This window comes from Phaeoacremonium minimum (assembly GCF_000392275.1).
Source record: "Phaeoacremonium minimum UCRPA7 unplaced genomic scaffold PA7_03_scaffold_582, whole genome shotgun sequence".
In the NCBI taxonomy this organism is placed as follows: Eukaryota; Fungi; Ascomycota; class Sordariomycetes; order Togniniales; family Togniniaceae; genus Phaeoacremonium; species Phaeoacremonium minimum.
Genome location: NW_006921484.1, coordinates 214,567 through 235,792, shown reverse-complemented (window position 1 = coordinate 235,792; position 21,226 = coordinate 214,567). Strand labels below are relative to the sequence as shown.

Below are 21,226 nucleotides of genomic sequence, written 5' to 3'. Positions count from 1 at the left end.
CCGAATAGGGGTATCCTGTCTCCTGACTCTTCTCTCCTGAACAGCGACAACAACAGTGACCAAACAACCGCACAGATCAGGTCCGCGTTCCTCCGCCCCCTGACGTGGTGGCCGCTACCTCCTCGCCGTTGGAGACCGTCCCGTTGTTGTTTCCTGCAGTCGTCGTACTCGCAGGCACGACGCCCGCCTTCTCCGCGCCTGCAATCTCCTTCGGCGGCGCCGCGCTCACATCACCCGCCATCCCGTACCACGCGACGACGGCCGTGCCGAGGATGCCGCTGATACAGCTGAAGACGAGAGCGACAATGCCGCGAGCAGTGAATCTGCGACAGCGAACTCTCGATTAGCATCTGGGGAAACAATGATAGACAGGGAGGGAAAAATATCGCCAGGGAATCAATGAACTCACCCTCCTGGGATGCGGCCGGGCGGGTGCGGCTCGCCCTTGGGGTCGAGCAGGTCGACCGTGTTGCCGGCGGCGTTGCCGGCCGTGGGCACGTTGGCGGCGGCGCAGGCGTCGTAGTGGCCCTGCGGGATCTCGAGCGTCTTCTGCAGCTCGAGCGGCGCCTCGACCATCGTCGCGATCAGCCCGGACGTGACGTGCCACTCGATGTGGCAGTGGAAGAGCCAGACGCCTGTGGGCAAGCCTCCGGTGTTAGTCCCGCTGCAGTCTGTGGTGTCTAGTCAAGAGGACTCAGAGGGGGCGCGTGGTCTTACCTGGGTTGTTCGCCTTGAAGCGGAGCACCATGTTGCCGTTCGGGCGGATCACGAACGTGTCGCGGCGCATGGGCATCTTGGGGAAGTCGGCCTCGGTGATGTTGGAGTCGGCGAAGGTGCCCTCGTCGTCCTCTGATCGGTAGAGGGCCTGGAAATTGTGTCCGTGCAAGTGGAAGGGGTGGCGGCCAGAGTCCAGGTTGTCAATGGTCAGCTGGACGATCTCGTCCTTGGCCAGGACGAAGCTGTGCGTGTAAGTGCCGTAGATCTGGGCGTTGGTGGCCAAGTCGCCGCTAGTCAGCGCGGTGTAGAGTGTTGGAACCGTTGGTGCGGCGTATGTGATGTTGTTGAAGAAGGCACTGACGAGTCAGCTGTGATGTACTACAAATATCTGGAGTATGACATTGGTGGTGGTGACTTACTAGTTGGCGCCATCGTTGAGATTGTCCATGATGACCTGGAAATGGATCTCATGATCTGCCTCTCCATAAAGGGTAGTGTTGTCATATGGAACAAGTTGTATGTCATCATACACGGTCCCATCTAGATCATCTACAAACGCAGCATCGGGTAATGGCTTGCTGTCATCGTAGACCAGCCAGCCTGTGACGTTCCAGTTCAGGTCATCAGGAAGTGTGTCAAAGAGTGTCTGCACAATCATTGTCAGTCTGTCCGGTGCATTTCAATTAGTCCACTAGAACGTACAGTATCCATGCTGCCAACAATAGGAAAATTCGCAGATGTGTCATTCCTCGTCGTGACAAGGAAGCTGCATCGCTGCGCGGCCGAGATATAAATCATCTCCGCCTCGGCAGGCTGCGTGTACACGCCGTCGACCTCCACAATGGTCATGTTGTGGCCCTCGAACCACACATACTGGCCAGCGAAAGCGCCCATGTTGATGGTTCGGAACAAGTAGGTCTTGCCAGGCTCCACAGAGATGGTGAGGTTCTGCGTCTCGTTGATCAGAGCGGCGTTGGGTACCGGCTCGGCTCCCGTGGGGTTCGCCTTGCTCATGAAGAACTTGATCAGACCGGGCATCTCGTCATGGTACCAATCCGAGAAGGTCAGCACCAATTCCTCGTCGTACATGTCCTTGTAGGGAAAGTCAGGATCATGGATGATCAGAGGCGCGCGGAGGCCATCTGGATACTGCCCATGCGTGTGGCTGTGGTACCAGTAGGTTCCCGGCTGGTCGAGGGTGAAGTTGTACGTAAACTTGGCTCCTGGAGCAATGGGGCACTGTGAGACCTGCGCAGGGCCATCCATTTGCGTCGTGCCGTTCATAAACAAGCCGTGGAAGTGAAGAGAGGTCGAGTCATTGCCAAGAGAGTTCTGGACATTGACAATGATCCGGTCACCAATGTCTGCCTCAATGATTGGCAACGGCCATTGCCCATTGATACCAATTGTTGGCCGCTCATAGGCGCCGTCTGGGTTCGCTCTGACCCAACCTATATCAAAATCATAGGTTACAGTCTTTGAGCTTGCTGGTGTTATGAGGGAGGAGAGCAACACAAATGCGAGAAGACGAAGCATTGGCAAGTAGGCCATCTTGAATGGCAGTATCAGAGCAAAGACGCTCAAGTCTTTTTGGAGGAGGAGATCTCGACACGCTCGAGAGGGTTATCAAGCAGCTTATTGTACGGGATAATCTAGAAAAAGATCTAGGAACTTTTTGATGTGTGCCAAGTTCCCCCCAGGTGTCGAGAGAAAAGTTCGTGTAAGTGACAAGGTACGCGGACCCAACGAACGCATTCGACGGATTGTGCCGAACTCGGATCGTCAGGCGATGCCAACCCAGGAAGCTCAGGTCTTTCTCAGGCCGGCTGGGCAAGATGTGGGATGGTGGCTTGAAGATGGTGGTGGCAAGGTTATCTTATCAATCGGCCTAGTGGCCCCTGGCCTCCATTAGGAGGAGACACGAGGAGACACGATGGGCACTGGCTGCTGGGATTGGGGTAGAATTGTAGCATTTCAGTTATCAGATGAAGTGATGGGAAACATAAGAGAAACAGGCTAATAGCTGAATGATTGGTTCCGACCCCGTAACCCCCCATACAGTCAACTCACACTGTCTGTCGACGCTCCACTGCGCCTTTTCACTTTAGAACAAACGTGGCTTTGGGCACTTGACCACACAAAACAGGATCGACGGGATGTAAGGCTAGAGCAGCACCAGTAGTACTCTGCCGTAATCATGATCATTGGTCTTGGCAGGGATCAGTCGACTTTTGCTGATGCAGTGCTGATGCGGTGTGCTGGGGGCAACTAGACTAGACTAGACGAGAAGCATGCATGGTGAAGAGACCGGAACAAAAGCTTGGGAAGCTTGGGAAGCTTATGCCAACGTTTTGGCGAGACCCGTAGACCTGCCGAGCTCTACCTACCTTAGTCATCTTAGCTCTGTGTCCACTTTCATCCATTCCCATGGGGACATCCACGCGTCTGCAACCCGCTTGTGTCCTGGTCTCCTCAACTACCGGGGATGTGTTCATTTGTGTGTTCGCATGATCGCCGCTATTATAAGACGTGCCAAGGTTGAAATTGTTACAATCGACCGAATTCTTTCCAAATTGTGTGTGTTTCAGCAGGCTGAGGCACGATGGTTACGACCTAGTGATGATCTGTGTCGGAAGCGGGAACAGGCCGTGTACTGGTGTGTTGGTGTGTGTTGTTGGGTTCCCTGAGTGGCTTATTATCAGATCAAACGGGCCATTTGTGCTGTCCAGTAGAAATGCGCCGCTCAATCAGATAACTAAAAAACGACAGGCATCTTGACACAGGTCAATGTGGGGCATTCCGACACGACAGTAAGCCGATGGAAATCTCTTTCCTCTGGAGAGAACAACGGAATGTGGCCGCAAAGCCTAACGCGCCTACTTGGTGAAGGGCTAGACTGTCTGCTGGGCGGAGATCGTACGACTTGGGATCAGTCCTTTCGAGGTGGCTTGGGGACCCAAGGGCATGATCCGACCATCGACAACTTCACTGCCAGTCCTGTGCCGTAAGAGAATGCAGCCACTGCTCTAGTAGGGCCGCCTTAGTGCTCCTAAAGCGCCTGGAGACTGGGACCACCCGGAAAGACAATGCCTCACCTGCGTAGCTCTCACAATGGGCCTACTACGCAGTAGGGAGCTCGAAGAGGTTGGCAGGGCCCCATCACAGACAACTCACCTCAATGGCCAGGTCGTTCTGCACCATATCCACGTCTCTCGCGTAAATGCTTGCCTTACTGGAAACAAGCTTTAGGTTTGCAGCGCTAGGAGGCCGATCGCCACACTAAAAAGTCCAGGGACCGCATGGGTATGGATGGTGGGCCGTGGCCTTCACCGGTAGAAGTGAGAGGCAGCAGCTTCTTGTACTAAGAGAAGCTGAAGCATCGCGAGAGCGAGGTCCGACAACACAAAGGGGGCACTTCTCGCGATCGCAGATTTCTTCGCCAACAACGGCCCCTTGATCTGATGGGGATCTTCGTCGCATCTTGCCTGAGTAGTCATGATGATTCCCCTTTCTGTGACTCTTGGCATGTTCGCACGAGCCTCCCCTGGCCCGGGTGGCCTGTTATTCCTATTCCTAGAAGACTGGAGCATTTAAGGGTAGCTCGACTAATTGACAGTTGTTAGCCACTGGACATCCAGACCACACAGGAGGTGTGCCACACTGGATCAAAGTCGCGGCGGGAAGTGAATGCCGGCTTCCATAACACAAGGTACTAGATCGCCAACAGGATCTAAGTAGACGGCTTTGGATCAGTGCGTCGTGAGAGCTGGTAACCGCTTTGCTCGAAGAAGTGACGTTAGTGCAAATGTCCATGTGTGAAGAGATATGGGATGGGCACTCGACATTGGAATGGTCTTTTGTTGGACGACCACCCAGCAAAAGCTACATCGGGGGAAAAGCAAATGTCCCACATGCCCGCACTGTGCGGCCAATTAGCCTTCTGAGAACCCAACAGGGATGCTTGCGCATAGGTAGGGGGGGAAGGAGTGAAATGCAACAGCCAGGCCAGGCCATAGATACCCATACTTCCATTTTCTGTATGTCGTTCCATCGATTCTGATTGCCGGGTGGAACAGGCCGCGATCGGCAAAAGGAAGCGAAAAGGCGTTTCGTATTCCATCTTCCATGAGGCGTCTTTCCCCCCCACCCGTCTCGCGTAAAAGTTATCTGATCCGTTTATCAGATCGACTGATAATCATGCCCTTTGCTTGAGACGGCTTGAATCTTCCCCCTACCCTTCGGGCCTCGCCATTGTCATCGGGGCGTCCGTCTCTTCTTCATCTGTTAAAGACGTTGAGTGTCTTTTGTGCTGTTAACCGCTCTGCTTCGCAAAAAGGGTCAAGAGCTTAAAGCTCAGCAGACACAATGCCTCAAGTTTTTGCTGTTCCTGTGTTCCTGGTCGTCTTTCGTGAGACCCTCGAGACGGTCATCATCGTCTCGGTGCTGCTGGCCTTCCTCAAGCAGACTCTGGATGGGCCTCAGCGAGATGTGCAAGTGTATAAAAAATTAGTCCGGCAGGTATGTCGTCTCTCCTCATGCATCGAGTGGCAGTGGTAGATGTAGAGTCGTTTAGCTAACTCTGCGTAGGTATGGCTGGGGACAGGCTTAGGGCTGCTGATCTGCATCATCGTGGCTGCTGCGCTCATCGGCACCTTCTACGGCATCGGCGTGAACAAATGGGACGGGTCCGAGTACTACTACGAGGGCGCCTTCTCCCTCTTCGCCTCGATCGTCATCACCATCATGGGCGCCGCCCTGCTGCGCATCGGCAAGATGCAGGAGAAGTGGCGCATCAAGCTCGCCGCGGCCATCGAGGCCCGCGTCAAGACCGGCCAGAAGGGCTGGTTCCGCCGCTTCGCCGAGAAGTACGCCATGTTTGTGCTGCCGTTCATCACCGTCCTGCGCGAGGGCATCGAGGCCATCGTCTTCCTCGCCGGCGTCACCTTCTCGGCCCCCGCGAGCGCCTTCCCCCTGCCGGTCGTCATCGGCCTCATTGTCGGCTGCCTATGCGGCTACATCCTCTACAAGTGAGTCTCGCTCTTTACCCTCGTTGCGGATCAGAGCTAATGCGGTTTTAGGAGTGGCGCCTCGACGAAGCTCCAGCTGTTCCTTGTCATTTCGACATGTCTGCTCTATCTCGTCGCAGCAGGCCTCTTCACTCGCTCCGTCGGGTACTTCGAGCAGGCAAAATGGAACAAGGTCATCGGCGGCGATGCCGCAGAGACTGGCACCGGCCCAGGAAGCTATGACATTGACAATGTCGTCTGGCACGTCAACGTAAGCCCCTCAACCCGTCCTCACGAAAATGTTGACCCGAGCTGACGAAATTCCCCCCTTTAGTGCTGTAGTCCCGAACTGAACGGTGGCGGCGGCTGGGGCTTCTTCAATGCCATCTTTGGCTGGAACAACACGGCGACCTACGGCAGCGTCATCTCGTACAATGTGTACTGGATCTTTGTCATCGCGTGCTTCCTCGTCATGCGGTTCAGGGAGGTCAAGGGCCACTGGCCGTTCATGAAGGCCAAGGCCAAGTCCAGCGCACAGGGCGAGCAGGATGCACACAGCGACCACAGCGGCTCTGCTGAGGGGAAGGGACTTGATGCTAGAGAGAAGGCTGTCTCGGCTTAGATGGGCATGCTGGTGTTGTTTGTGAGTGGAAGATGGAGACTAAGTCTGGGGATGATGTGTAAGCATCGCCGAGAACTGTTGCGTTCAATATCAAGTTGCATATTTCGAGAGCAGAGGGCTGGGTCACACGAGCGACAAGTCTTTTGCACAGCCATGGCTGCTCGCATTGTCTGTATCTCGCTGGTGTGAAGCCTCCAGGGGCTCTGGCCATCGTGGGTCCTGCACCGCGATAGTCCCGCTTCGTTATTGCGGAGCATCGACCTCTAGGAGCTGGACGGTGCAAGATAGAGTACGGAGGAAGATATACACCTACAATCCAGTATGAATTGACTCAATTGGAATATATGACGTCCCTGCAAAGAGAAGTGACTTAGAGCGCGCCGCCTCGATCAATGTGGTCAGCTCAATTACAAGCAAGCTAATTGGTTGCGGCTTCCGCGAGACACGCGAAGGACATCCATGTTCTTGATAAGAGCTCACAAAATGTCTCCATTGGGAGAGAAGTTGAGAGTTTTAGATCCGAGAATTGGTAAATTCGGCTCTCAGAACTGTGAAACAGTGGTCTGTATTCAAATTGAGCTTGGTGTATTGAATTAATTTTTAGAAATCTTGTTACGCATCCAGTCGTAGTTTCATGTCGGCATAGTCCATAGCCATTCAACTAGATTATAGAGTTGAACTACCTGGAGTAAAAGGAGAACGTTGGTGCAGTCGAGAAACTCCTACTAGGGTTCCTGCCTTCATCTTCCGGTGTCCAGTCCCATTTTTTAGCCGTGAATAGGGCTCTGGCCATCCTATCAGCGGCCATGGCTCCTTCATATCTTAGCCTCTGGTCGCTTGCAACGGATCTCGTAAAACGAAAAATCCGGTCCTCATGATCTTTACCCTGCTCGTCCTCGGCAGGGATCCATGTCACAGCCGACCTGCTCTCCTTCCATTGTCGGCGCGAGATGGACACTATATTGGAGGACAGCATCGTCTGTATGTAGTCTAGAATCGGCAGTATTCTGGTCCTGAGCCCACAATTTGTGTGATTCTTATCAATCTGGTAGCTTGGTACTTGTTTCAGTGTGGCAAGTATATGTGCAATCTCAAGGACAGAAAAGTCCTTGACTGAGTCGAGCGAGCTCGGAGAGAAATCCACGAAAAATAGCAAGTCTTTCTGAGCGAGGAATCGTATCATCTCGCCCAGCTGGTAAGAATCACACGCCGCACTGGAATCATAACCCAGAATGCACTGGCGGGTGCGAGAGGTATACAAGGAAAGAAAGTGCTGCTGCACAGAAGCGATCGTGTTCAAGATACATTCGCGCCGATACTGCAGCTCTCCTTAGGCAAGTCAATATGTAACTTTAATAAAAGAGTGACGACTTGCTTACTTTCAAGATCGTCTTGGAGATCCCACCAAGTGGCGCCTCGAGACTCGTCAGGCTCGGCGTATGGACTCCACTGATGGGAGCCATATAAGATGAGTTCACGTGTTGCAGCGTGAAGTTTTGTGGGTTGATCGAGTAGCCAAGATGACAATATCTTCTGGCGAATCACTTCCTCGGTCGCAGCATTTATACGGAGGCCACCTTCTCGAGGCGCTCTGGCCTGGGTAACGGGCCACTTGAACTTGATCCCGGTATTCAAATACCTTGATACTGGCCCAGTGCAAAGGAACTGGTCAGCCAAGACAGCCAGATTAGTGACATATAGCATGGTCGGCGGCTTGACTTCAGTCTCCTTCCCATGGAGAATTCTCAGGAGGTCTGCGAAGACAGCCTCCCGACCGGCGGACCGTGTGGCCTCGTCATCGTCAATGATCTTGACCCATGGCAGCTCGCTTGCATCGAGCTCTCCGGGCTTCTCATTTCTAAGCGAGAGGGCCTTGAGACCATCGATAACTGTCCTGGCCTCCTCGAAGCGGGTGTCGCCAAGGAGGTTGTCAAAGTATTTAGACTGCTTCTTCAATATCGCAACATCTACTCGATATGCACGTCTGATGGTCGACTGCAGAAGCGGCCGAGGAGGAGCAGTCCTCTGACCCGGCCGTGGCTGTGTAGCCTTCCGGGTTGCGCGAAGTGTCTCTTTGGATGTCTCGAACGTGACATCCAGCACGGCGTCTCCCTTCGGAGCGGCGACGTCGATGACCTTGATGCTGTCCTTTGATGGACCCTCAGTTGCATCCCCATCTCCAGGGGCGGCTGAGTCTTCCATGGACGACGGCTCTGCTCGCTCACGATGGCATCTTGATTGGTCGACATGAACGAGATATCCAGCGGACTAACTTGTATGTGGCATAACGTTAGGATGAACAAAGACAAGAAAGATGCTTGGGGGTAAGCAACAGCGCTTTTCCCGCCTCGGGATGACGTAACAGCAGATGGCCTAACCACCAGGCTGCAAGGCTCGGCAGTGGCGTAATGCTGTGAATGAATGCAACTGGCCGGCTTATAGAGGGATGTGGTCACCTGTAAGGGTAGGCCTTGATAGGGCAATCAGGCCGTGAAGGATACAGAGACTACAAGATCGTTGTTACCTAACTATGGACTGGCGATCTCGGCGGTCCTTGAGCATTTGGTAGGGTCTCAGGGCGGACTCCGGTGCTGCAGCAGGTACTTTGCGACAGTGGGTGGGGGTCCGGGCAGGCATTGTCGGGTTGCTTTTCCGGTCCCAACATGCGCTGCCAAGGATGCTGTGATCTTCAAGCTGGGGGAACCATCTTCAACAATTGTCTCAACTAAAAACCTGTCTTCTTTGTGTTAGACTACACTTTCAGTTGTCTACTGTTCCGATCTCGATCCATCTCGTGAAAACATTCTATTCGGCTTCCTGCCACCCATTTTAGCATCGTGGTTTAGGCCAAGCATTGTGTAAAGCCGCCACGGTCCTGTACGACTCCGCATCTTCCCAAATACGTCAACCTACAGTTAGTCCGACTTCGCGATATCGATATTTATCTCTGATGGCGGTTGCGACTTGCGCAATCTTTCTACGGCGGCTATCTCTTCTATCTCTAGCAGCTGTTGCTGCGAAATCGGGGCTTTGAGGTCTCTTCAGCTTGAACAATGGCACCTACGCGCGGAGCTACGAAATGGGCCACCAGCATGACCCAGGCGAAGGGTCAGCGCGCGGGTGAAGCTCCTGCGCTGCTTGACGCCTTCATGACTTTCGTCGCAAGCTTCTTCCACGGTTCAAGTCGCCAGCAGAAAGGGAGACTGCTCAGGACAGCACCAGCTTTGAGCCAAGCGCAAGAACGGAACCGCCGACGATACCATACGACGCGGTGCCTTCTCGCCAATGACACGGTGACCTACTCGGCGAACAACAGCCACCGCCCTCGTGGCTTTCACAACTACTTCGTGACGCATCTACCGTCTTCGTCCCTGCATCCCGACTCCCGCTCTTCGGCAGGGCCTCACCACAAGCTCCCTCGAGCCGCCTCCACACCGTACACCCCAGTCCCCGGGGGCTCACCGGCACCAGCTGCGCCGCCGAATATGCCCTCCCGCGACCTGACTGTCGTCCGCATCCCTCTGCGCAGCGCCAAACATCACTTCGGTGCGTTCAGCGGCCGCGGTACACGCGTGTACAATGAGGACACAAACCAGGCGGGGACGATTGACATCCCCGCCTTTGCCAAGCGGGCACCGATGAGTCTGGTCCGCAGCAAGAAGGACTCTCGGGAAGCAACTACGGCAGACAGCTCTTTTGGTGACCCGCAGATATTCTACTTTGGAGTGTTCGACGGACATGGTGGCAGTGAGTGCAGCGAGTTCCTGAGGGAGGAGCTTCATGCGTATATCGAGGAGGCCGCCGAGAAGTTTGAGCTTGGCAGCAGTTTGCGGAAGAAGCCAAAGTCAAAGCCGGCAAGTGCACTACAGCCTGGCAAGGTTGAATCGCCAGATGTTTTAGTTGACTCGTCGGAGGCAAAGCATGAAGCCCTTGAGCAAGTCGATTTGAAGAGTGGCGATCAGGTCAAGGAGGAGCTGAACCTCCCAGAGACGAGCAACGGCGGTATCGTTGGGCAAGCGGCCCGGGAACCGCGTTTGGAGAGTGCGGAACCGGCACCTGTTCAGTCAGACGTCCCCAAGGCTGCTGATCTTGAGCGCGACCTAGTCACCGAATATAGGAACACCATTGGAGGCTACTTCCGCCGCTTCAAGCCGCCGTATTTCCACTTGGATACAGATCCCGAGGCTCCGAATCCGAGACCCCCAGTGACCATCGAGTCGGTTCTAAGCTATGCATTTCTCCGTGCCGATTTAGATTTCGTCACTGCACAAGCCCGCAAGCCAGATCCGGATGATCCCTATGTGTCCGACAATCCACTGAATACGGACGAGATCCTGGGCGCTCCGCATCACCATCGGTCTGTGCAAGGCATTGGAGGATCTGCACGTTTCAAGGGCGGCTCAACGGCTTCGATCATACTCATCTCGACGCCGACACCCGCGCCGTTCTGGCATCCAGCAGCGCACAGCACGATCGTGGTGGCACACGTCGGTGACACCCGCGTCCTGCTGTGCGAGACGGCCACGGGTCTCGCCATGCCCTTGACCTCGGACCACCACCCCTCCTCGCCTCAGGAGTCGCGGCGCCTGACGCGCTACGCTGAGAGCCTGGTGACGGACTCGTTTGGCGAGGAGCGCATCAGCGGGCTGGCCAACAGCCGCGCGTTCGGCGACGTGCAGAGCAAGCGCATCGGCGTGTCCGCGGAGCCGGAGATCACGCGCGTCGACCTCGGCCCCGCGCAGTACAGCTTCGTCGTGCTCATGAGCGACGGCGTGTCCGGCACGCTGAGCGACCAGGAGATTGTCGACGTCATCAAGGAGGCGCGCACGCCCGAGGAAGGCGCCCGCGCCGTGGTCGAGTATGCCACGGAGATCTCCTCCGAGGGCGACAATGCCACCTGTCTTGTGGTGCGGCTTGGGGGCTGGGAGAGACGCAGCGAGGGCGGCCTGGGTAGCTTGGGGACGAAAGAGATCCGGGATATCAGGAGGGCGGAGGCGCTCGATCCGCGGAGAGGGAGGAGGTGATGAACATGTAATATTCGATGCCATTGCTCTTTGAGCATTTCATTTTTGTACGGAGATATGATACGCATAGCTTGTGGCGGAGTTCTCTAAAGGCATGTCACTACCACTCATCTAGCATTGATATTATTTGCATATAAAGCACACGAATACACTGAGCGAACAATGTCTCAGGCGACCAGAATTCCATGAATTGAAATGTATCCTTTTGTTGCATTGAGCTTGTTATCCAGCTAGCCCCATACTTCGGCTCTCGATATCGACTCTCTCAACCCCTTTTTTGTTTCTCTCAATGACTCGTCCCCCAAGACCCTAAAGCAATTTCCGCCCCCTCCGAATCCCACAACTCCCCCATAACCTTTCATTTTCATTGATCCTTTACCACCTATGTCCTTGTCCCGGGTACTGATTCCAATCATCCTGCCTCGGCGGCGGGGGCCCTTGTCCCTGCCCATATGGCGGGTATTGCTGCGGAGGCTGCTGGCCGTAGCCTGGGCCTCCGTATCCCGGTGGTGGCGGGGGTCCGCCTGGCTGTGGTCCACCCCAGCCCGGTCCGCCGCCCCATCCTCCAGGCGGCGGTGGCGGCTGGCCGTACTGGCCCGGCGGAGGACCTTGTGGAGGATACTGGCCGTACTGCTGCGGAGGTGGTGGGCCTCCATAACCTCCTGGTCCACCGTAGCCGCCAGCATAGCCACCAGGGCCGCCGCCGCCGCCGCCGCCGTATTGCTGCTGAGGTGGAGGCTGCTGCTGACCACCGTAGCCACCACCATATTGCTGTGGCGGAGGTTGTTGCTGGTACTGGTTCGACTGTTGCTGCTGATATTGGGGTCGAAGGTAATCATCTGCAAGGCCGCCCGTGTATTGCCCACTACTTTGTTGATTCGACTGACTGTATCCAAACTGGGGTGACGGGGGCGGAAGAGCAGGCGACGGCGCTGGAGATTGTGACATGTACTGGTTCTGGGGCCTGCCATCGTGACCATCCATGGCCTCGAGGTCTCGGGTCTTGACTTGGGACCAGAGCGAGCCAGCAACCTTTCCGTGGCCGACCTGGCCCAGGGCGTCTTGCCATCCGCCAAAGGTGCCGTGGGAGTGGCCATGACCACCGGCTTTGTTGCTTCCCGTCAGGATGTGGTTCTTGCCGTTCTTGACTGACTCGGAGCCGAGGACACGGTCAAGCTCGTGGCGGCGGGGATACTCGTTAACCCAGAGGCGCACAGTCTCGAACATGTCCTTCTGGATCTGAATGTGATCGTTACGCGCAGCAGGGTGGTGGAAGGCGCGGAGGACGTCGTTGACGACCTCGTCGACGGGGACGCCGGGGTGCTCCCACGCATACAAGATTCGCCTGTTCACTTTCGTTAGCTGAGGAAGTTATGGTGAAAGATGGGAAGGGGCTCTTACGGAACGGCATATTGCAGGATGGTGGATGCAACTCTTCCCGCGCAGGGGTTGAGAATGTTTGTGAAATGGTCCTTAGAAAGCATGGAGTGGGTGGGATTGGTGCAGTGAGAGTCCTTCCAGGGCTCGAGTTGGGAGTTGGAGCTGGCATTGATGACCCCGGAGGAGCCATCCTTTAAGACCTTGGAAACCTGATTAATGATCGGTCTGACGAAAGGCGCAAGGAGACCAAGCACGAAAGCTGTCAAGGTCTCGCTGATGTGATCGAGCAGCTTTTCCAAACCAGGGATTTTGGATATGGTGTTGTTGATGGACTTGACGATCTTATCACGGAACTCCAGAATTGGATAAATCTTTCTTGCGGTCTCTACAGGGTCAAAATCCGGGCTCATGCCGGGGATTTGGTTGGCATTGCCTCGTGATAGAACTTGGCTGTTCTGCTGCTCCTGCATTTCCGATTGCCGCTTAAGATCCCGAGCTGTCGAGGCGAAGCCACCACCAATGCTGGGAAGCTGGGAAACGAGCGAGATGAAGTCATCTCCTCCAGAGGACGATAATCCAAAGAGACCTCGGTCCCGGGTAGCGCCACCGCCTGAACCTTTCTCGGCATTCTTAAGGGCAATATCGACCTCATCGACTTCGGATTGTGTGAAGTGGTCGGTAGCTTCTCCCAAGACCGAGTGCAAGAAGTCGACAGCGCCGAAAGTGCCAGTGACCAAGGGGTAGACTCGCTTGCCGTGCAAATTGATCTGAGATGATGTGCCGCAGTGGGGAAATACGCCTTGGTGCCCGAGTTCGATCAGCGCCAATTCACAATAGTTGCTGTGGGCGCTGAAGTCTTCCATGCAGTGTAGAGCCTGGCCAAGACATCGAAGAGCTTCGCAAAGGTCGGCTTCCTTCCCAGAAGAACCTCCCGCGCCGTTGGTATACAGCCGTCCATAATGAATACTGCGGGCAAAGCTGAAGCGTAAATATCCTGCGCTGGTAGCCCATCCTCCCTGTTCATTCGCAATGTAGTTCTTCATACCAGTGCGCGAGTCGATTTCCGTTTCTCTAGCTTCGACGGGACCTCTCAACCGGGGATCGAATTTGCGTGCGTCCATGTTGTCCGCATAACCAAGAGGGTTGTCGATGTGCTCCTCAGGTCGATAAACACCAAGACGCTCCTCAGTGACCTCGAACTCCTCAGTCGCATATCCGAATGCCATGAAGGAAAGCACCCAGACCAAGATCCTGATGGTTGCTGCATTCACGCCCTTGAGACTTCCAACATCGACAGCTTGCGAATAGTCCCTGAGCCAATTTCCAAAGTAGGTCCTCTGGACCATCATGGTGGTCCACTTCTTGCCGTGAAGAAAGGCGACCGTCTTGAGCATGTCCTCGATATCGCCATGCCTCCAATTGTGGCCCTCGACCTGGGCGATCGAGGGAATGTTGCCTGCGCCGAATGCTGCAGCTTTGCCGGGCATCAAGGCGAGGATGACGCAGAACACCAGCACGGTGGTGCCCCACCTCATGCTGAGGCCGGCCATCGTCTGTGATATCGAGAGATGGGTCTTTCGGCTGGATTTACGAGGATGGCAGTTTCGGTAGATAAGGAGAGGCCTGAGCTTGTCACACGACACACAAGAAAGAAGAAGTCTCGAATGTGTTTGTAGCTTGGAGATGGAGGTGGAAGATGGTTTGTTCTTAAACCCCCCCCAACGTAGCACCCCCGCCGTCATCATGGAGGGGCAGCTTAGGAGCCGTCACCCGCTAGCCTCCTACCTTACCTTAATTGCCTGCATATCGAAGGCAGAGTTGGTCGCTAAAGCAGGCTGTTAGCGCTCTCATTGGGCGTGTTGGGCTAGCAAGTTGAGCTGAGAAGAGCATCACAGCCACAAGTTGGTATTGCTGGCTTCCCAAGGTGTGCCGTCTTTGCCATACGCCAAGTCAGCTATGACGATCCCTCCCTGGACAAGCCACTCGCTGATGGTGGACGCGCCACAGGCTCCCTCCCTCTCATCCATCTATCAAACTGCACTATTCCATTTCCTTACTTACCTACCATCACTTTGACGTCTCCCTATAACGTTACGGGAAAGAATGAATGCCAGATTGGCTTCGTGTGCTGACGAGAGAACTTACACGGGATTCCGTACATTTTAGATCGTGTTTCCCCACGATTCTAATGTAGGCACTGTAGATACTCTCCTTACCTAGCAACACCATTCTGTGACTGCTAGAATACGATACCATCGTCCATCCCTCTTGTGAAGCATGTGAATGCGCAAGCAGGCCACTCAACTTGGAATTCGGCGCCTTTTGTAGCTCCTGAGCTTCCGAGAGATGCAGTGAAATAATAAAGGAGCGAGAGGAGCTGTCAGGCCACATGGAGGCCACAAACGATCTGTTTTGCTCGAGGTAACGCCACCATCTGCCGACCGTTTCCCACCTTGGGCCCGCTAATTTCGCATTCCCGGGCGAACTGAATTTGCGCGTCTGGCCGCCCGCACGAGCCGGGCTAGTCTACTCGAGTACCACTGCAAGGGAACCCCTAATCGCGAAAAAGTGCATCTGCATTTATACATGATGCCTCACCACCTTTCCACCTAGGACCCTTTTCTGTTCCTGGTCTGTGTCTGGATTGCGTCGATCTCAGATTGACTCTCTTCGCTCCTTCTCCATAGCTACTCTCCTTCATTCAGTCCTCTCCGGACTGGCTCTTGTCTTCCGTGCCTGGGATTTGTTCCGTCCAGACGTTGGTGTCTTTCGGTTTCGCCTCCTGTCTCTGCTTCGCGTTTTCTCCGAGCATATCAACCCCATCTCCGAGCCTTCCGCCTCCTTTCAGATCACAGCCAATATGCCTTCTCGTACCCTGCCGACCTTCACCCTCGCAGAGGTTGAGTCGCATAACAATGAGAAATCTTGCTACGTGACTGTCGGCAAGAGTGTCTACGATGTCACCGACTTCCTCGACTCCCATCCCGGCGGCGCGGACTTGGTCCTCGAGTATGCCGGCAAGGATGTCACCGAGATCCTGAAGGACGAGGCATCGCACACGCACACCGAAGCTGCCTATGACGTTCTTGACGATTCTCTCGTCGGATTTCTTGCGTCGAAGGTGGCTGCGAACGGAAAGGCTGTCAATGGGAAGGCGGTGTCGACCACCGTCGACGAGGAGGAGCTAAATGGCAATGGGGAGTCTGTACACCCACGAACCGGCATGTCTCGGCCTGAGGACTTGGAAAAGGAGACGGATTACGACAGTGACTACAAGAAACACAAGTTCTTGGACTTATCTCGTCCCCTCTTTCCTCAGGTTTGGTTCGGCGGATTCACCAAGGAGTTCTACCTCGACCAAGTTCATCGCCCGAGACATTATAAGGGCGGCCAGTCAGCTCCTCTGTTTGGCAACTTCCTTGAACCTCTAACCAAGACCCCGTGGTGGATCGTTCCGACTTTATGGTGGCCTCCTATCTGCTATGGGACATATCTTGCCAGTCAAGGCTTCGACAACAAGTTATATCTGGTAGCATATTGGATATTCGGTGTCTTCTTTTGGTCGTTGATTGAGTACACGTTGCATCGATTTCTGTTCCACCTGGATTAGTAAGTTCGACGTAATGAGTCCGCCTTTAAATCGAAACTGACAGTCTACTTTAGCTATCTCCCCGATAATCGAGTCGGCATAACTTTGCATTTCACCCTTCATGGCATTCACCACTACCTCCCCATGGACAAGTATCGGCTTGTCATGCCTCCAACGCTGTTCCTTGCCCTGGTCGGTCCGTTCTGGAAGCTGGCCCACGCCCTCTTTTACTGGGACTGGAATATCGCAACTGCAGCGTTCTGCGGTGGTATGTTCGGATACACCTGCTACGACATGACGCACTACTTCTTGCACCATCAGAACCTGCCACTCTGGTACAAGTCGCTCAAGAAGTACCACTTGGAGCACCACTTCTTGGATTACGAGAATGGCTTTGGCGTCACTAGCCGCTTCTGGGACAGAGTCTTTGGCACTGAGATCATCAATCCTCCAGTTGTGAAGACCAAATAAGTCTTGTCAAGGAGAGAAGCCACATGATGGTCACCTGGTTACGCAGGTGAGGAAGGGGTGTACATATGTGATGCGACACGAAACGGAATTGTCATTGGAGTTACAGGAACAAGGGGCGGAGAAAGGCATTCAAATTTGACGTCGCAGTCTGGGAAGATATATACTAATACCCCCCTCGCACAATACGCCCGTTAGGTACGGTAGATAACTGTTAATACTAATTTATCATTTCAATCATCTCTTCCTTTCTTTTGTGAATATGAACTACCTCAATGTGTTATTGAAGGAAAAGCCAGGCTAAACCCCCTAAGCTTGGAAGAAGAACTTGAGTCATGGTCTTATTACTGTGGCAAGGGCTGTAGGGTACACATCACAGCCATAGCAGTTGACTCCGAACTTTTGAAAGATGCTCTCTCACGTTGTGTCAGAATGCCAGACATTCAAATTGCCATTATGCATTTGTCAAAAGATCATTATTGGCCGCGGTCTAGCAAGGTTTGAAACTCGAATGGACGAGTTGAATGGTGAAGGAACAGTGCCAAGACATCTCACGTGCCCTGAGCGCTTTCACTAGCTTTGTATTAATTAGGCTCCGCCTCCTCAATCCAGCATGACTTGTCCGCAAATTTTCGATCTGCCCAACCTCCGTCCCACATCTCGCTCACTCGACCGCCTGACTTACCGACTGGGGACACTTCGACAATTTTGACTTGCCCTTTTGCACCTCATATTTTAGTACATACCCGAGAACTCACGCGACGATGGCATACTACGATGTGGAGGCGCTCTTGGACGCTACTGCGAATCAGGATACCCCGAAGGAACAGAGCACCCCTGCCTCCGCGAACGGCGAAGCCCACGCGAACGGAGATCAGCACGGCGCAAGACGAGACCGCGACCGACCCCGCGAAAGCAGCCGCGATCGTGACCGCAAGCGTCGTGATCGCAGCAGCCATCGCGGCTCGCCCGATGGGACGCCGAGAAGTGATACCGGAAGCCACAGAAGTAGGAGAAGAAGTCGGAGTCGTGAGGATTCTGGCCGACACTCACGTCGTCACAGAGGAGACGGAGACTACTACCGAGGCGGCCGTGGTGGCCGGAGCCGCTCTCGTTCTCCAGGCTCGAATCGCTATTATCGCCCTCGAGATCGCAGAGATCGTGATGATGACCGTAGCCACAGAAGAGACCGTCCGCGCGAGAAAGAAGAGGAGCGCCGCCCACGCTCCCGCGATGCCACGCCTCCGGCCCTGACCGAGGACGAGCGCGATCGCCGTACCGTTTTCGTCCAGCAGCTTGCTGCTCGTCTTCGAACCCGAGAACTCAAGGAGTTCTTTGAAAAGGTCGGTCCTGTGGCTGAAGCCCAGATTGTAAAGGACCGTGTCAGCAACAGATCCAAGGGGTACGTATCACTTCCATGATTACACTACATAATGATGGCTAATACGGATTAACAGAGTTGGCTACGTTGAATTCAAAGCCGAAGAATCCGTCACTGCTGCTCTTCAGCTCACAGGTCAAAAACTCCTAGGTATCCCCGTTATCGTCCAGCTCACCGAAGCTGAGAAGAATCGCCAAGTTCGCAACTCAGAAGCCTCTGGAGGACACCCTAACTCGATCCCGTTCCACCGCTTGTACGTTGGCAACATTCATTTCAGTATCACTGAGCAGGATCTTCAGAACGTTTTCGAACCCTTCGGTGAGCTCGAGTTTGTTCAGCTCCAGAAGGACGATGGTGGACGCAGCAGAGGCTATGGCTTTGTTCAGTGAGTAACTCTTTGGTTTGATACGAGTCGTGCATTTGCTAACGATATTTTAGGTTCCGCGACGCTGGTCAAGCCCGTGAAGCCCTAGAAAAGATGAACGGATTCGATCTAGCTGGTCGACCCATCCGTGTCGGACTTGGAAACGATAAGTTTACCCCTGAGTCCACTGCCAATCTTCTGCAGAGATTCCAGGGCCAGAACCAACAGTTTCAGGGATCCGCATTTTCCGGCGCTGGTGGACGAGGGCCGCCGACCTCGAATTTCGATCGTGCTGGTGGCAGAGACAATGAGAAAGGCGGCGGTGCGAGTGCCCTTGATGATACCGATGTTGCTGGTGTCAACTTTAACAACTACAGCCGAGACGCCCTGATGAGAAAACTTGCTAGAACTGACGAACCTACCAATGGAAACAATGACCGACAGATTCTGAAACCAAAGACAGAGACGAAGCCCCTCCCCGTCAACGTTAACATGGCTAGTCGCTGCGTTGTGCTACACAACATGTTCGATCCTGATGAGTACGTTATCAACCCCAATTTCTATATACACATGATTGCTAACTGAAGTCTAGGGAGGAAGGAGAAGAATGGATGAAGGAGCTCGAGGACGATGTTCGCTCCGAGGCCGAGACCAAATATGGTCACGTCGTCCACATCGCTCTTGATGCGAACTCCAAGGGTGATATCTATCTAAAATTCGATAAAGTCCAAGGTGGTGAGAACGCTATCAAGGGTCTGAATGGTCGTTATTTTGGCGGCAAGATGATCACTGCTGCACCTGTTGTCGACGCAGTCTACAGCAGTTTGTTCTCACGCTCCAAGGCTATTTGAGACGCTAATGTGGGCACGATAACATTGGCTCTAGGACCATCGTCATGGTCAGTCTCCCAATTTTAGATACAGAGGGACATAGCACTAACATTCTGAAGATGTGTGACGATTCAGCTACCATCCTACCATCCCTTTTCGGGGCCCTGCGCCAGGATGCAACCTCCACGACACGTCGTTCCGCCACTAAACGACCACATATGAGAGCAGAGAAGCAGAATTTCTATCTGGACACAGCAACAACAAGCTGGTAAAAAACCGCCACGTACAATACCACCACTGATTTTCCATAGTTTGCCTGTTATGGCGGTCACGGATCCCCCCTGGACAACAACTCACCACCCCCTTGAGCGAGGTGGCTGCAACGAGGTCAAGCTGTCTCCAGCATTGGGAATGCTGATTTTGTACATAGGACGCCATTGCCCCTTTCCACCTTTGCTAGATTGAATTTGGCGCTTTTGCCTAAGCGCTCTTCGCGTTGCATTGTTGGGACTTGCGTAACTTAACTCTAGTCACTCGCGCTCGATTTAGCTTTTAAGTAGAGCATGCATAGCAATTCGGTCGTATTGATATAACAATCCCCTGTCTTGACTCTGTTCTTTCTATGTGAGACGTGCCAATCTTTTGCATACTTGTGGTCTTGTGGCTGACTGCGGTCTCCGCTAATGCTCGTATTCATCTCGTTCCGGCCGAATCACTAGGTGGGACATGTGTGATTCTTCAGTCCTGGCAGATTCTTCCATCCTTAAACAAGTAAGCTGAATATGCCTGACCATGAATCGAGCCAAGTCAGAATTGGTCTCGTATCTTATCTTCAACCCCTTTGGGAGGCAAGTGCCCACCATTGTGTACACAACTCAACCTGCTAGTAATATGCACCATATTTCAGGTGGACTTGCGGCGCTTGGATCTGTTCTGAGTCCTCTCTCAACTTGTCACCTGGGTATCCTCACATCATCATTCCTCTAGTCGGTATACCACAACTCAAGCATCTACTTTGCTTTCCCAATCATGGTACTCTTGGTCCTTGTTGGCTTGAGCATCTTGTGGATATTCTCGGGATTTATGTCCATACCTCTAAGTTTCTCCAAAAGTTTTCATCGATTAACCATAAAATAAACGTGCTGACTCTCTCTTGTACCTCTGTTTTCCTATCCCCATGATGCGTCGCATTTCACGCTCGCCTTCCTCTTCAACGTCAAAATCTCCCCCTTGCGCTTCTCCTCGGTTACGCCTTCCCGAAGTCTAATGGTCTTGGGGCATACACAGCTTTCTTGATCCGAATTCTAGGTTTCGACCCCTGAGTGGCATCTATGTAAGCAATAGCAACACCGACCTGATGTCGTGCATGCCGTCCAGAACTTATACAACAACTATGCATTGTACAAGCCTCGGTTCTGTTCCACGCAACAGTTCCTCGACCCTACCAAATACATTACAGTCCATCCATACCGCAACCATACAAATTATTCGTCGTACGTGTCGATTACAGCAGTCTTTTCTCTTTCTCTGCCGCCGTCACGGATAGTGTTAAGGCAGGGGCTACCGGCAACCGACCCCATGTGGCGTCCGAGTACTTGGTATTCCAGCTACCTCAACCATTCTTTTTTCATCGTTCATCCAGACATCCCCCAATATATTCAAGATCACGACCTTCTTCTCGATCGGTCTATTCGTATTATGGCATTCGAACGTCGAGCCGGATACAGGAAAGCGAGCCACCTCTTCTTGACAGCCGGGGGTAGTTCGCGTGTGATTCGCGCTTTCCTCTACGGTGAAAAGTCTCGGCGGTTCAGGCCCCAAGCGTCATGATAAGTTCTTCGCTCA

At 53.8% G+C, this 21,226-nt stretch overlaps 7 protein-coding genes across 7 annotated transcripts; 4 read left to right on the top strand and 3 right to left on the bottom strand.

The window, feature by feature from the left end:
- Positions 1-76: 76 nt before the first annotated feature.
- Positions 77-2,001, bottom strand: UCRPA7_8224 (putative iron transport multicopper oxidase fet3 protein; the record flags this gene model as incomplete). The annotated part of the gene is made up of 5 exons (XM_007920742.1): positions 77-323; positions 410-635; positions 718-1,073; positions 1,137-1,363; positions 1,420-2,001. 5 exons carry the CDS (start codon positions 1,999-2,001, stop codon positions 77-79), a joined length of 1,638 nt encoding a protein of 545 aa, XP_007918933.1.
- Positions 2,002-5,082: 3,081 nt separating this feature from the next.
- On the top strand, positions 5,083-6,345 carry UCRPA7_8223 (putative plasma membrane iron permease protein; the record flags this gene model as incomplete). Its single annotated transcript, XM_007920741.1, has 4 exons — positions 5,083-5,235; positions 5,305-5,744; positions 5,796-5,994; positions 6,058-6,345. The coding sequence occupies 4 exons, from the start codon at positions 5,083-5,085 to the stop codon at positions 6,343-6,345; spliced, it is 1,080 nt and encodes a 359-aa protein (XP_007918932.1).
- A 1,296-nt stretch (positions 6,346-7,641) lies between these two features.
- Positions 7,642-8,547, bottom strand: UCRPA7_8222 (putative hydroxyproline-rich glyco protein; the record flags this gene model as incomplete). Its single annotated transcript, XM_007920740.1, has 1 exon — positions 7,642-8,547. The coding sequence occupies one exon, from the start codon at positions 8,545-8,547 to the stop codon at positions 7,642-7,644; it is 906 nt and encodes a 301-aa protein (XP_007918931.1).
- A 1,283-nt stretch (positions 8,548-9,830) lies between these two features.
- On the top strand, positions 9,831-11,369 carry UCRPA7_8221 (putative protein phosphatase 2c domain containing protein; the record flags this gene model as incomplete). Its single annotated transcript, XM_007920739.1, has 1 exon — positions 9,831-11,369. The coding sequence occupies one exon, from the start codon at positions 9,831-9,833 to the stop codon at positions 11,367-11,369; it is 1,539 nt and encodes a 512-aa protein (XP_007918930.1).
- Positions 11,370-11,744: 375 nt separating this feature from the next.
- UCRPA7_8220 (putative het-c protein) lies at positions 11,745-14,299 on the bottom strand (the record flags this gene model as incomplete). The annotated part of the gene is made up of 2 exons (XM_007920738.1): positions 11,745-12,714; positions 12,771-14,299. The coding sequence occupies 2 exons, from the start codon at positions 14,297-14,299 to the stop codon at positions 11,745-11,747; spliced, it is 2,499 nt and encodes an 832-aa protein (XP_007918929.1).
- A 1,310-nt stretch (positions 14,300-15,609) lies between these two features.
- UCRPA7_8219 (putative inositolphosphorylceramide-b c-26 hydroxylase protein) lies at positions 15,610-16,809 on the top strand (the record flags this gene model as incomplete). Its single annotated transcript, XM_007920737.1, has 2 exons — positions 15,610-16,358; positions 16,413-16,809. 2 exons carry the CDS (start codon positions 15,610-15,612, stop codon positions 16,807-16,809), a joined length of 1,146 nt encoding a protein of 381 aa, XP_007918928.1.
- Positions 16,810-17,778: 969 nt separating this feature from the next.
- On the top strand, positions 17,779-19,402 carry UCRPA7_8218 (putative rna splicing factor pad-1 protein; the record flags this gene model as incomplete). The annotated part of the gene is made up of 5 exons (XM_007920736.1): positions 17,779-17,979; positions 18,099-18,208; positions 18,264-18,572; positions 18,626-19,090; positions 19,144-19,402. 5 exons carry the CDS (start codon positions 17,779-17,781, stop codon positions 19,400-19,402), a joined length of 1,344 nt encoding a protein of 447 aa, XP_007918927.1.
- Between the last annotated feature and the right edge of the window lie 1,824 nt (positions 19,403-21,226).